This window comes from Opisthocomus hoazin, chromosome 8 (assembly GCF_030867145.1).
Source record: "Opisthocomus hoazin isolate bOpiHoa1 chromosome 8, bOpiHoa1.hap1, whole genome shotgun sequence".
Lineage (NCBI taxonomy): Eukaryota > Metazoa > Chordata > Aves > Opisthocomiformes > Opisthocomidae > Opisthocomus > Opisthocomus hoazin.
Genome location: NC_134421.1, coordinates 64,552,973 through 64,568,825, shown reverse-complemented (window position 1 = coordinate 64,568,825; position 15,853 = coordinate 64,552,973). Strand labels below are relative to the sequence as shown.

Below are 15,853 nucleotides of genomic sequence, written 5' to 3'. Positions count from 1 at the left end.
TTTAGTGTACATCAGGATCATGATCCTTTATTGTATTTGTAATGGTCTTAACTTATTATTATATAACTTTTTTTTATGCTTTCCTAGCAAAAAACTGATAATTTGTCTTTTTTGTTTTTTTTAACTTTTATAACAGCAACAGCTCTACATTGGCTCAGCCACTGGAGTTTCACAGCTTCCTTTACACCGCTGTGATGTGTATGGAAAGGCATGTGCTGAGTGTTGCCTTGCGAGAGACCCTTATTGTGCCTGGGATGGTTCATCTTGCTCACGTTACTTCCCCGCTGCTAAGAGGTAGGGACAGTTTCAGATGTCTGCATGGTTTGCTATTTGTTTTAACTGATGGTCTCAATATGACCAGAGGGCTTTGGAGATTTTCCATAGGATGGTTAACTGGACTCCTTTCTCTTCTAAAGAAAACATAATTGTGGGAGTTACAAGCAATGTGAAGTGTTGACTGATTGAAAGTGAACACTGCTACTTCTCGGGGTAGCTTAAAAAGCTGTTGTAAAAAAAATTCAGGAAAAAAGTTGTCTCTAAAATGAATTCAGAACTTTATATTCCATAATAAACAGTAAAAAGACAAAATCCTTTCCTCTATCATGAGGAAATAATAAAATATTAAATAGTTATTAATAAATATATTTACTAATAAATTTAAAATATTAAATAGTGATATTAAAATAAAAGAACTACTTGCTCAAGTAAATTATTCTACATTGTGATGAATTCTAATTAAAAGGAAATATTTATAAAGTGTTTGGACATGAATGGAAAGTTATTGTTTAGTGATAGATAACATTATTGTTACCATTCAAAAGTATAACTTGTATGTGTTGATGTGTGTCTAAATACTACCAGATCAGAACAGTGACTACTCTACCTTCAGTCTATACCGATGCTAAAGGCTTTGCGATGCAAAGGTTAAGGGAAAACAGACTCTGCAAGTGAGAAATATAATTTTTATTAAAAGTTTACAAGTCCTAGTTACCTGATCTGAAGATTCAAAATAATATTTTCTTTGCCTGCCTTTATCTCTGAAATCCCTTCTCTTAAACTATATAAGCTTGTTACAGAACAGGTCTTAGTTACTGAAGGAGAAATTAGGAATAACTGAATTTCCAGTCACTTGCAAATGAGACAGACATAGATGTAGTGTTGAGACTTTCATGATAACTCATTTAAAATGATAAAAAATTGCTCACATTAAATCGAATATGCCAAATATCTTGTGCTTTTAAAGAAATAAAGAGTCCAAGGATTTATATGCATAAGGAGCATTTATCTTTATATTAAAATTAGCAGCAAATACTTAGTTGAAAATATGGGGACTCCAAATTCCAGATTTGGATTGATTGTTGCAGGAAGTGAAGTGTAGTAAAGGGTGGGAAGTAGCATTTGTATTACAGACTTTTCAGATGGAGGGGATTAAAATTTCAAGGTTTGCATTACAATGTTCCATAAACAAATACTGACAACAAAAGAAAAATCTGCTTATGGAACAGAACATCAGGTTCTGTTTTTGCACCAGGAAACAGAGTTAATCTGAGACAATCTTTCTGTTAAATTCCATAGAAAATAATTAAAAAGGAGAAACTGAACCCATCCCGAAAGAAGAGCTGGTCAATTTTTCTCAGCCACATGGGCTAAACTCAAATCTGTGGTGGGAGCACGCTGGCTTATCTGGAGGAGGATGAGGAAAGAGAGGAGAGGGAACAGTGAGGTTTTCAAGGAGAGTCTGAAAGACTGATTTGATTTGAAGGTTTTAAGGGTTAGAAGTCAATGCGGTTGACTGCTGCCTCTAAATCGAAGGAATCACTGAATCACTCTTCTCTGCTACCTCCCTCCTAACTTCATCGCTGCACTACATCCTTTTTCAGCATTCACTAGCACCCATTCCTACTCCCAGCCCATTTCAGGACCCATAGAGCATATCATCCTGTCATCATCTACTTACAGTGATAGAAGAAATGGGGGTTTCTGTCTTTTCCTTAGCTGTCTCTCTAACTTATTAAACAGCAGACTGAGCTCACGGTTGCCATCGGGGTAAAGGGGCTGGGGCCTCTTCTTACAGAGATTAAGGGACAGGGTTACTGGGGCTAACCTGGGTTAAACAGCTACAGGAAAACCTTGGGGTGCAGATTTTACTCTTCTTGAAGCCACTATTGGAGAAAAAGTAAGTCCTGGGAGGCTGGGATTCTGACTGTGCATTCAGAAAAAAACAGTCGCCCTCTGCTTCCCCCCATTTTTCCCTTGGGAGTAGCAGCAGCAGAATGAAGGTCTGTGTTACTGGGGAAGAGGATCCCTCTGTTTACCTGGTACCTGCTGTACCCACTGCCTCAAGCCAACTTTGAAAGCATGCATGACAAAAACATCATTGCTGGAAACAGCTTAAAAGTCAATATTTTCTTAATAATGAATCCTTGTAATTTTGGACTCCAGAAATATTGGGAAAGTTGAGTCCTGAGGCAATTACACAGATGCTTTACTGACAGTTGGTTTGAGGGTTTGGGTTTTGTTTTGTTTTGTTTTGTTTTCTTCTTTTTTTAAAAAAGGAGCTTTTATGAGCCATTATTTTAATTTACTTTTCTTTATGTATTTTACAAGTCTAAATGACAGTTCAGAGCTCGTGTAGTGCGACCACTTAACTTTACCCCATGCAGATGTGTTCTGGTTCATATTTCATAAATCATCTTGTTGATACAATGGCGATATGTGCGACATTTTCCTGAGATTCTAACGAAACATCTCATCCAAACTCCATTGACAGTAACATGAGTCTTTCCACAGACGACTTCTCTATAAATAGCATCCTATAAATATGCCGGTTTTCAAAATTCAGAAAAGAGTAACAAAATTTTATGGTTCCTTATGTCTTGGGTGTATTTTTATTAGTTGGTAATGGGTAATATGAAGATGACATCTGAAATTAGGATTGGTACATTTTCTGAATCATGTATCAATCAACAGAAAATTCCTTCTTACTAAAGCATACTAAAATGTTCTAATTTATAATTTTAAAGAAAATTTTGTTCAAAAAAATATTAAAAAAATGCACATTCTGACTTGTTTTTTCAAAAAAAAACATGTTGCCATACTTCATATAACTGATTTCAGGTTTAACATTTCAGCAGTTTTCAGTGTGTAAAAGAAACGGTTAAAATCTCTCAGCCCAGAGGACTCAGCTGTGCAGTTGCTGGTGCCTCTGTGAGGACTCTCGGCGTGTGCTGATGCTGGGCTGTTAGTGAGAGCCTGCCAGTAGGCCCAGCGAAGGGACGAGAGATGCTTTCTGTGCTGCAGAACAATGGCTGCTTAAAAGTGTGGGCTGTTGTCACAAGGGAGTGACCAACAGTGCTTTTTACAAGGCTACTTGACTTTTGCATATCCGTTGCTGGATGCCATAATCTGAAATCACAGCATTGTTCAGCAGCCCAATCCTCTTTGTTCTCCTCTAATTTTGCAAGCCCTCAGGCTTTCTCTGATTCCTAAAGTAAAGTGCTCACACGTGAAACACATCTTTGATTGCCTTGTTCTTTTTGCTTTGTTTTATATGGAACCCTTTTCTCTGGCTCAGTTGAATTTTCTGCCACAGCTATTTAAATAAAAATAGGAGCAGACAAAGAGGGAACAACAAAAGCAACAAATGCAAAATAAAAGTGTACTAAAAAGCTTTCTTCTGTGAAATACAACATTTTTAGCGCAGATCAATATGTTTTCCAAAAGAGCCAGTGGAAATAAAACTGGGGAAATAATATAGTATGTTGAAGGGACATGCAGTAAAAGCTAGAACCCAGACTGAAGCTGCAAACGATGGAAGAAATGACTTTTCAAAATCTTCCTATCCAAGTGTTTTATTCTGACTATTCTAAAGACAAAGCTATTTGCAACAGTTTTGGAAAAGGTTTTATCAGAAATGTTTTTGTGAGATGTGTACTGGCTGAAATGATCTATGTATTTTAATTTTGATTTTGCATAAAATACAGCACTTCGACATTATCTCAAAGTTGTCCTTTCTAACATTTCATTTATCTAAAAGATGCCATGATACTTAAAGCATTCTGTACTTGCAGAAAAACTGTACCTTCTTCATGTTTTTTGATGCATGTTAAACTGTACTGTGTATATTTTGATCCTTTAGCAGTCCCCGTGTCTGTGAACCAAGTAATGAATTTGTGTGTGACCAATATTGCCACCACAGTTAAAATAAACTTCATAGGCTCAGTGCAAGAGATACATATTTGCCAGTTTCTGAAGACTTTTCCTGTAAGAGCAATGGCTAATTCTACAAACTGTGATAATGCTTAGAAGGTAGTGACAACAATATGATGTCCTTCCCAGTGCTGTTTAGCTGCACTTGTGACATATGTAGTTATATATCTGTTCCATTTGTTGCTCTTCAGTCATGGCAAGTATGACTGCTGAGCACTGAGAAGGTCACTAACAGTTTTCAAACATGATATTTGCAGACGTACTAGACGACAAGACATCCGAAATGGAGACCCGCTTACCCACTGCTCAGACCTGCAGCATCATGGTGAGTTGTGGGTGTGACTGAAGTGCAACTAATTTATATGTGATTTGCAGACTGTGCATGAGTAGAGTAGGAAGCACATGAATAATTTGTTGGTGAAATTGTCTTGAACATCTGTGAAAGATGAATATAACACATCATTATCCCAATTTAGATTGCTTACAATGGCCCAGATCAGACACTAAAGACTGGGTTTTTTTTTCATCAAGTTAACAGTTTTTAAGCATTTTAATTTTTCTGCTTCACTTACCTGATAATACCATACCGCCAGTCTAGGCATATTATGTCAGAAAAGAGTCATATTTCCTTCAGAACAGCAAGAAGTATGTACATGTTGCTTCATATAGTTTGCATAGAATGATAACCAAACACATAATTAACTACCTTGGCTAAACAAGGTCGTTGTTGTAGGTGCCACACTAGCAGATCCGGATGTTCCTTCAGTAGGCCTGCCCTGTGCGCTTTCAGCATGGGTTGTCTTTGACTCTTTTGGTTTTGTTTTTTGTCGGTTGTTTTATTTTCACAGTGTATTGACCAGATCTTCCTATCTTGAATTGTTTAGCTGATAAACTTCTCACAGTTACTAATTTGTTGCCAAACTCTTCAGAAGATCTTCACTCAGAAAATGAAAAATGTCCATTTTGCTGTACGTGAAGAGAACACTTAGGCAATACTTCCCTCTGCTGGAAAAAAATGATTACTCGTGTTTGTGGTACGTCTATAATAAAAAATCCTCACTGGACAGATTTCTGGAAAAAATAAAGAAAAGGTGACTGAAAATGGAGATACCTCAAACCCTCATGTCCTTCAAGTCCTTGCAATAGCAAAAATGACAAATAGTTCAAAACTGTACTTTAGTGTCAGCTATAATTCACCACCACTACGTTTCAGTGATCGTTTTCTCTATCTTTGTTTTAATAATTTGAAACTCGCACCTAACTTTTTCTTTTTACTTCTTGATTGTCAGACTCAGGCCAAGGTACTCAGAGGGGAAAAGGGTTTGGATAACTGCATGAATAGGCTATGATCGATATGTAGTTGTTACATTTTGAGAACATGTGAATGTACAACTAGTTTAGATTTGAACTAGTCGAAGTGGACTAGTAGAAAGTTCGCAAATTTCCAGTTGCATGATATCTGATAATGCTTACACTTAGCAATGAAATGAAAACAGTGTGATTAGAAAAATCACTAACTTACAAAAAATACTGAAGGAATACAATTCTAGGTTCTAGACTTTAAGAACACCCTCTCTAAATACTTAATGGATGTTTTAGATTGTTCTTGAGTAAAATTTTCTGTAAATTAGTTCTGAGTTGTAAATTTATAAAATTTTCCTGTGTTTACTTGTCATTTACACGTGATCATGCATTGTACAAACAGCTGCATGGCCCATAAACTTCCTATGCCAACTAATGCTGAGTCTTTTCCTTGGTTATGACTAGCAGCTTCCTGGACAACAGATGAGTAATTGGGTGTCTATAGCCAAAAATAATCTCCAGCTATCATTTACTATTTGTTTACAAGAAACTGCCAGTGGATTCTCCATGTGAACCAACAGAAACAAGAAAAAAGATTAATCACTTAATGTATCTCTCACTTTTAAAGACAGTACAGAAGCTTACTTTGATATCAGTCTGAAGCAACTATGCTTTTAATAAGCTTTAGGTACCTCTTTCAGTTGCCTTTTTGTGCAAATGTATAAGAAATTGTGTAAAATGACTACACAGCAACATTAGAGGGAGCTGAGGATCCTTAGCTGTGCGGATATTTGGACAGATATTAATGCTTAAATCTAAAAACATTATCACCTTTGTGTCAGCTAAAGAACCATTATATTTTTCAGCCTAACATACTAGTGCTATCAAGAAATTAATAAAAATCTTTTTCTGAAGAATTTTTTAAAGAAGAGGCACCTTTTTTTAGGTGATTTATCCCAGGAGAAGCTCAAAGAATCGCTCTGAATTTAACTGTATTGTGAGATTCATTCATCTGCAAGGCAATCTTGGTATAAGTACTTAACCTTTCATACTTCTTCAGTTATGTCAGAAATTATGTATTTAAAGGTTATTTGTTAGGGTAGTAAACTGATACTGCTGTTGGGTTCATTTTGGGAATTACAGCTCTCAGACAGGATTTTGGGTTGAAGCAACTTCATGACTTCTATAGTTTTCTAATTCCTCCAGCTGCTCTTCTGATCTTCCAAGACTTTCATTCTTCCTTCTAGTCTCTTTGGCTTCTCCCTCAGTTCCAGAGCTTCACTCTTATCCTGTGATTATTCCATCACTCTGCTTTCCTTCTTGCACTCCACGTGCTCAGTATTACATGAACATCATAAACGTTTTCTGGACCTGCATTCTGCTCGCCTAAATCATGGAAATGGAATTTAAAGGATCTCTTAAGTACTTCCTCTCTCATTGCATGACTGTCACCCATATTATATTTTCTGGAGCTGTGAGGAAATTTCAAGGGTGCTTCTCCCACTTTCCATGGTGATCTCTAATACACTAGAATTCCATGGACCAGATCCAAGAAAACACTCAGAAGTTTGAAATGGAGTCAGAGTACCCACCTTCAAGGTAACTTCCATGAGAGTTTGTGACTAGTTTTTTAGATACTAAGAATATCCTAGGTAACTAAGTTTTCCAGCAGAAGATTCCCTGTGTAATTAAAAACATGCTGCTGCTCATGGGCATTAGGATCTTTGCCAAAGAAATATCTATTTTTGTCCTTTGTACTGATATTCAGGATCTAGAAGACTGTCTCCTTGGATCTAATGAGACCAGTGTTACATGTTCTCTGCTTCTGTATAATTCACTTGGGCTATGCTGTGTTCAGCAAATGATAATCAAGTGATGCTGCAAGCCACCTAATCAGTAACCTGCTGGTTAAATCAGCTATTTAGGATGTGGGAGAAGAGGACTCAAAGTCCATATAGGCTTTGGAGATTGACTTGATAGCTCTACTTCCAAAACAAGCACCCAAACTATTAGATTGCTCTTGTTGAAGTTGGGCCATGCTTAATCATGAGACCATGATTAAAAGTTCGTGGAGTTTGGGAGAGAGGAATTCGAATAGAGGTTGCATCCTAAGGTGAAATCTGTGTGTTTCCATCCTTTATTCTGAAAGCCTGTAAATCTCTGTTTCACAGAAACACATTGTTGGAGCAGTAACATATGTGCTCCAGTCTACAAAAGGGGACATTTCCTACTGACTGTCTTATGCTGCAGCCTTTCATGTGCTATCAGTTGTGGATCCCAGTTCAGATATCAAACTGACTCTTGTTGACTGTGGGAGGATCTTTGGCTGCCTGCTCAGCCATGTGAATTCTGTTCCTAAATTAGAGTACTTAACTAGAAAAAGAAGAGTCAGGGCACCAGTCAGCCATTCACAATATTGAATCTGGACCCATGAGTTATCAGCCAATCATTTCCATTTCTAATCTTAATCTTACCACTTCTACTTATATTCAGTTATCTCTTCACATACTTCCAGTTCCTCTGTTTCACTGACACAAATTCACCCATGCTCCATCTCAGACCTTATCACTGATGCCCTTGGCTACATTCTCTTCCAGCTGTCTTACCCTTCTCTTACTGCTTTGCTTTCTAATTCATTCCTCCATTGCTCCCCATATTCCTGGCCCAAAGCTGCAGTGACATTCTTCATACGGATGTGGTTTCTGAGAGATGTCATAAAAGTTGTTTCACTTAGTTGTTTATATAGCACCCCACTTACTTGCTGGAAGGATTCACAGCAGAGGAAAGCAAGCTAATCCATTCCCTATTTGTCTAGTATTAATATGCCATTTGATTTTTCCTTACTGAGAACTGGGTAAGCACCAGTTCCTACTCTGTCCCCCGTTCCTTCTCCCATCCTCTCTCAGGGCTGCAAGTCATTATGGAAAGAGATGTGATTGCTATATCAACATACACCAGGAGCTCAATTTTCTTTTTACCTTTGGCTCAGTCATCTAGCAAACAGCCTGTTTGCTAAACAACAGAGCCAATACCATAAAGGCACAGTGAAAGCAAACAAAACTTGACAAATGATTTCTCTAAGAGTATTTTAATTAGATGTAATTTTCCTGTTAAAACATAAGAAAAGAAGTTGCTTAAAGATTTCCAATGCTAAAGATCAAAAGTGGAAAATGGAAAGAGTGAAAAAATAATGGCAAAGAGACAAGAAACCCCATGAGATCAACACAGTGTTACACAGCTTACCAACCCCTTCCTCCCCATCTAGTCTCCTGGATTATTATGTGGTTACCACTTAAGTCCATAACAGCATTTTAAAGAGCTAAGGTGGAGAGCTGAAATATGATGCCTTACAGCCTCTGCGGTATTGGAGAAGAATCAAATGCCATATAAGTCCTATAGCTATGTGATATTTCCAGCAAGTTGATGAATATCTTGGAACATTGTTGTTACAAAAGGAAGTAATTTATTTAACTTTCTTTTTCCCCTCCCATAATGTCTGGTTTATTAACCTCATTACATTTCCATAAATTATATCAGTATGAGAGGAAATGATTAATTGAAGATTGTTTCCTCAAAAACATTGTTCCTGGTCATTAACAGCTTCAGCAAACTGCAGTGCCATATAATCTAAACACATTATACTACTTTTAAATGGCCTCATGTTTTACTACTTTGCTCTAAAACATTATCATAGAGCCCAGGAGGCATCATTACAGACATTCTGCAACTACACCCTGAGTTTTCTCACTGCATACAGTTTGCTTTTAAAAAATTCTTGTTGTGTCCTACATGTTTTCCTTGATGAATATTAATGAGGTTTACACAAAATCTCACAATGAAATTCATTAACTTCACATATTGACATGTTAACAGCTGTTAGGATTTAAAACATAAAAATAATTTTTAAAAAACTACCAAGGGTCCTTACAAAGATAGAGATGTTGATGGAGATTTTCCAGATGGCATACTTATCTGAGGAATTTTTTTCTTTTAATGTTTTTATTTTTAATGCCCTGAAGGGAGCCCAATTTCTAAATAAACAAAATTCATTTAGCAAGTAAGATTCTTCTTTCCTGGTAATTTTAATTCTTTTTTTCTTTTCTTTTTCTTGTTCTACAGATAACCCAAGTGGTCAGACTCTGGAGGAAAAGATTATCTATGGAGTAGAGAACAGCAGCACTTTTCTTGAGTGCAGTCCAAAATCTCAGCGTGCTGTAGTCTACTGGCAATTCCAGAAGCAAAATGATGACCGCAAAGAAGAGGTACAGTAGAAAAAATAAAGAGATGCAATTAGTCTTCCTTGTGAAGATACACTTGAACCTGAGTCCTTCCCAGTTTAATGTCCATCTGTATTTTAGTTTATCAGAATTTCCCTGGATTCTTATAATTTCTGTTGTCCTTCACCATATTCTTACTACCATAAAATCTGGTAAGCGTTCTGATAGGTTTTTCAGACTGTTGCATCAGAAAATGTTCATATGCTCTCCCTGGTCAGACCCCCTGCAAAACACACTGGTTTTCCGTTAGTTATCTCAGAAATACAAAAAGTTAGCATGCATCTAACTGCCACCTAAAGCATCATGCAAGGATTATATGAACCTAAATATTACAAAGACCTTAAAACTGCCTCTGAGAAAAAGTGTAAGTGCATTCATCTAACTATATTGTTTGACTGAAACATAGTCTAACAGGAGAACTTGCTGTGTACTGGATGCTCTAAGACTTTACTGCAGGTAAGACAGAGACAGAATGAGGAACTGCAAACTGTAGTGGACATAAGGGTATGAGAACTTGTACATTTTTTTCATTAAAAGCAATATTCATAGAGCAAATATCACTGGCTTTCACTGCTTGCATTCCACTAAGCTGAAACTTTATTTTTCTCTTTCTCTTGTCACCAACATTCTTACATTATTACTCACCCTGGTTCTCGTCATGTTGCTCTCAAGCAGGTCACACGTGTTAAGAGAATAAACTACTCTGGTAGGTAGGGAGATCAAGCTAGGAAACAAAAACTTGTTTGTTGCATTGAAGTATTCGTAAATATACCCAAACTACTCTGAAACATTTATTTTTTTTAAAACAGGTACTAAGTACTTAGTTACATTAGCAGCTTTAGACACTTGTGCTGTTTGTTTATTTGCACAAGTAGTAAATTATTTAGAATTTATTCTTGGTGGAGAGAACAGCAAACAGGTTTTTCGCCCTTTCTGTCTACAGCAAAATGTGCATTCAAAGAATGAAATTATATTCCTAGTTATTAAGTAATTCAGAAAAATACAGTATTTTGGACAGCTGCTTTTTGACTATAGCAATTTTGATATTTAATCCTTATTGTTTCTTTGTAAATTCCCCACTTCTGCAGAACCCACTTCTATGCATAAGGATATTCTTAGTAAGGAACAATAGGAATACAAAGAACCATTCCTACGTATATATCTCAGCTTGACTAAAAGATAATGATAAACGTGACCTTGGACATATAGCCAAATGCATCAATGTCAACTCTGCAACTATAGGCTTGCATCTTCTGTAATCTTACCAGCAAGTCCATCTGACAGAGTTGGTACACATCTTTGTTCAGCAGCAGTATCGACTAAGGAGTAAATTGTTAGTGGCACATTAGTAGTTTCTCCAGAGTATTTGAGGCTCCAGTAACTACAGATGACTGTCCAGGGATTTTCTATTCATGTGGTTTTGGGGATTTGGGGCCAAGTTTTACCAGCTAATAGGAGCGGTACTAAGGAACTAGTATGGTTAGAGGATAATTTTGTACAGATATGAAAGATAACTACTGAAATTACTACTTTTTTTCCAATACAGATAAAAGTGGATGATCGAATGATCCGGACAGAACAGGGCCTGTTGCTAAGAAGCCTTCAACGGAGAGACTCTGGTATTTATTTTTGTCATGCTGTGGAGCATGGCTTCATGCAAACTTTGCTCAAAGTGACCCTGGAAGTAATTGATACTGACCATCTGGAAGAGCTTCTCCATAAGGAAGAAGATGGCGATGCCTCCAAGACCAAGGACGCTACCAACAGCATGACCCCCAGTCAAAAGATCTGGTATAGAGACTTCATGCAGTTAATCAATCACCCCAATCTCAACACAATGGATGAGTTCTGTGAGCAGGTTTGGAAAAGAGACCGCAAACAACGCCGGCAAAGGCCTGCCAATGCGCAGGTGAATACAAATAAGTGGAAGCACCTACAAGAGAATAAAAAAGGTAGAAACAGGAGGACCCATGAATTTGAGAGGGCACCACGGAGTGTCTGAGCTACTTTACCTCTAGGAACCTCATCCATGTAGAAACTTGTATAGACAGATAACTGGAAAAAAATGCAATATTCATGAACTTGTTCATGGCATTATGTGGATGTTTACAAGAGTGGAAAGTTCAAACAGTTTCCACCAGGTTTAAATAAAATCCATTTCTAACTTTCCTAGTAAGTCCTTCTTTGCTCTGATTCTAAGACCAGAAAAGACCAGAGTTTCAAGGATGATAACTCACCCGGACCTAGCTTACTGCTCAAAAAGTTCTGCAAGTGTTCAGTGGGCAAGTTTTGCTTTCTCTTTTGCCTGAGATATGAACAAAATGCTGTATTTCATGCTGTCATTTTCAAGAGAAGAAAAACAAACCCCACCTTTCATCATCAGCACTACCATTTCTAGACTTATATATGAAACTGCATGAACTCATTAAGCTGATGAACGTCTAGACACGTGATTGGACACAAGGATTTTGTTCTTGTTTTGTCTACCAGTTCTCCTGTTTATATGGACTAGAAGAGGAAAAATGATACTGAATAATATTGTGGAAATCTGAACAACAAAAGCCATCCATCATCTGGAAGAACAAAAAAATATGGAGTACACTGGCCTACTACTGATGACTTCTTTCAGCTTTGATCTAAAGATGTATTTTATTAAAACTATAATTTAAATGTACCATGAAGAATATGCAGTAAACATTAGCTCTTTTCTAAAATAGATTAGACTTCTTGTCTTAGAAACATTGTACTTTCTAATTATTGGTTTAGAGGAAAGAAAAAGACAACTTCCAATTATGAACTGCTTTAGTCTGTTGTTTGGAAAATCTTCCAAGGGAGCTAGTCACACTGCAGTTAACCTCCTCCCTCTCAGTAATCTATATGACATATAACTTCAAAACAACTTTAAAACTAAGCCATTTTAACATGAAAGTTGCTGTATCGAATGGAAGTCTTCTGCATTTTTTTTTCCAATTATGGTATTTGAAATGATTCAACTTGTATAATACTTTGCTACAGATTCAACCAATGAAAAGGAGAGCATTGATTTTCTGTTGTATATTTTTTTTAACTAAAAAAGTAAATAGCATTAAAATACCCTTTACTAATTACACTTTTGCTTTCTTGGTTCGTAAATATTTGTGAATGCTAATATTTAAATACTGTGGCTCTTAGATTGTCATATATCCATGGGTAAAGCTCACATTCAGTTTAAGGAGTTTTGTTCCCAGCTCAGTGGTAGAAATATGTCCACACTACTGATTCTCAATGCTCCATTTTTTCTGTGGGCCAGATCACCTGAATGCAAAGATCCAGCACTAGGCCACGTAAATAGTAACCTCAAAGACAGCTCTCTGTTTTAAGATCTAAGGGACAGTTTTATCTGTGGGCAAAGTCTGCTACAGTAGTAAATTGGTGAAGTTCAGTTTAAGACTAGTTTATATTAACAGATAATTTGGTCCTGCACTTCTGTCTTTTTCTATATACAAGAGAGCAACAGAGTAAAACCAACAATGTACTTGCACCACAAGTGTCAGTTTAGGGTTGTAAGTAGTGGGTTTATTCACCTCAGCACAGATGTGCCTTTGGTCCCCAGTTCTATGGTGCCCAGTTCTTTTGAGGTCATCTTTCTCCAGCCTCCCGTATTTTACCTTGGTAGACTCCGTAAATGACATAATTTCAAGTAATGTCATTGTGGGGAAAATTACTAGAACAATGTCCTTAGTTTGCTAAAAGAGCTTTTATATAAAAGTATGTCTGTATCGATGACTGATCTGTTTTGTTGTTATTCACTTCAGACCATTTAGTTTCTCAGTCACTCCACTATCAGCCTTATCAGATACAATAGAATGCAACTGCTGTGACAGCATCTCTTACGATATGTCCCAGTCTCCTTGCCACTCACTAATTCAAGTATCCTTCTGATTAGTGAAGCATTGGCTTCTTGTCTCCATAGAAATTGGATTTTCACTAACGACCCGGTCACTTTAGTCCCCTTTGAATCCTTTTAAAGGTATGAACTTGCAAGAATTTTTGTCATGTAAATCTTTAGCAAAAAATTCATTGAATAGACCAGGACAAGTCTGTAAGACCATGATTTAGGAAAGCACTTGGGAATTTAGTTTGAAAGCAACTTTAAGTCTCTTGTGTTTAATAACTCCTGTGAACTGTAATATGTCGTTAAATTCCCATGCTTTCATGATGCACTGATAGGGATGAATTAAACATAGGTTCAATTATGTGCTTTCCTGTACAGAAGTATTAATTTTTCCTCTTAGCTTGTGATTAATTTCTGAACATTGTTGTCAGATGAATTATTTAATTGTAATCACGGAACACTCTTTAGCCTTTTGTGTTGAGCTATTGTGTACCATCGAGTCATTAGAATCCTCTTTGTTACAAAAGGAAACAGTTTCAAAACAAACCTCAGAAAATTCAGTGGGAAAAATACAGATTGATTTCAACAGACCCCAAATGGCTGTTTCCTTGTTTATGTGTTAATGAAATTGCTGTCTAACTTTTTTCTCTACCACACTCATAGCAACTGGTTCTATAACAACTTGCTGCAAAAAAATCAGACCAAAACCAACCTCTTTCACCACCCCTGAAGAAGAAACGTTAAATGAAGTCAGTATTCTAAGATACGTTTTTCTATACAGAGAAAGATAATCTGTGGGAACAAAATTACAGAAGTTACGATGTTTTTACCATAACCCAGCAGTCTAATTGGACAATTGATGTGATCAGGTCTTGCAAACTTCAATCCAGTCATCACTGACATGAATAGTCTTATGTCTTTCTATTTGCTTATACAGTAAGAGGGCAGAAGGTCAAGCTAGCAGCGGAAATTTTTGATTTTCAGGTTCGTATTATGGTCAAGTTAAAACAGCATTTAATGCTCATGTGAAATGAATTTTTTTCAAAGAACATAGACCTTAATGATTTCATGTATAGAAAGACGCCCTGCAGCTTCAGTAAAATTCATACCTTCATTGGTGTCATTATTGATTAAAGCAACATAAGGTTTGAAGACAAAGGTAAAAGCGGTGTTTCTGTAAATTGTCAATAAAACCCTCTAAACCTTTAGTTACAGACTTTAGAAAAATTAAGTAAAAAGTTGTGCTTAAGCTGGACAGAAATAAAGGATTTCATTTATAACCAGAAAGATCTATTTTCATTTGTTTAAGATATCCGTTTACAAGGAACAAAAATTCATTGTATCTCATTCTTACTCATTTACACTTCGCACTTGCATGGATCACTGAAGATGGGAATTTGTTCAATAGCTCCTAAAAACTGTATGGTTATGTTAAGCTATAGCATCAAACTCAGAAAATATGCATCTTTGCAGAACAGAGTTAAATCTTCATGACCCAATAAAGTCAGTATGTAAAAAAATAAATTAAATGCATGTGAATGCGCATTTACTGATCCTTTTTATGTATTATTTAGTGAATATCAATGGTATGTGTTTAATAGTTCAGTTTTTGCTACCTACACATTAGCCAAAAGAGATGTAAATATTTTTGACTAGATAAGGAGGTACAATGTAAAGTAGTTATCTAGAGGTACTCCATTTCTGTGTGTTCAGCATAATACTAAACTGCAAGATTTAGCCACACAGGTGATAAGGTGGTTTATTTGCTATATCAGTGCAAAAGTTGTGCGCTTGTTCTTTAAACGCATTCCTCACTGAGTAGTAAATAATTCTACTTCTGTATTTATCACTTCAATTCAGATGGGAACTAGAAAACTGGAGAGAAAAAATGTAATGAAACTGCTGCTGTAAATTATTTCTTTTAGCATGTATTCAGTTGTTAAATAAACATTTCTTCCAAATATTTGAAGTTCACTGTCTTGACTGTTTACATGGAAATGTAGCCTGTAACCTTCATGAGCATATGGAGTGTGTTGTCACCAATATAATGCTATCAATGTATATGAGCTCTGTGTACTAGGTCAGAAGGGTTGTTATTGTTTTAATGGCGTTTATTGTTTCTTTTTGAAGACTACAAACCTGAAATGAAAGCTACAAACTTATCTTCACGCCTATCTTTTGGCATAAGTGC

The 15,853-nt window shown here is 36.4% G+C and overlaps 1 protein-coding gene across 1 annotated transcript in view; it reads left to right on the top strand.

Annotated features, from left to right (window-relative positions):
- Positions 1-15,631, top strand: part of SEMA3A (semaphorin 3A) — a 170,756-nt gene extending 155,125 nt beyond the window's left edge. Inside the window, exons 14-17 of the mRNA XM_075428134.1 lie at positions 137-294; positions 4,467-4,534; positions 9,631-9,773; positions 11,335-15,631. Coding sequence (XP_075284249.1) covers positions 137-294; positions 4,467-4,534; positions 9,631-9,773; positions 11,335-11,790 — 825 coding nt within the window. The 3' untranslated portion in view covers positions 11,791-15,631. The remainder of the gene's footprint in view (positions 1-136; positions 295-4,466; positions 4,535-9,630; positions 9,774-11,334) is intronic.
- The last annotated feature ends 222 nt before the right edge of the window (positions 15,632-15,853 follow it).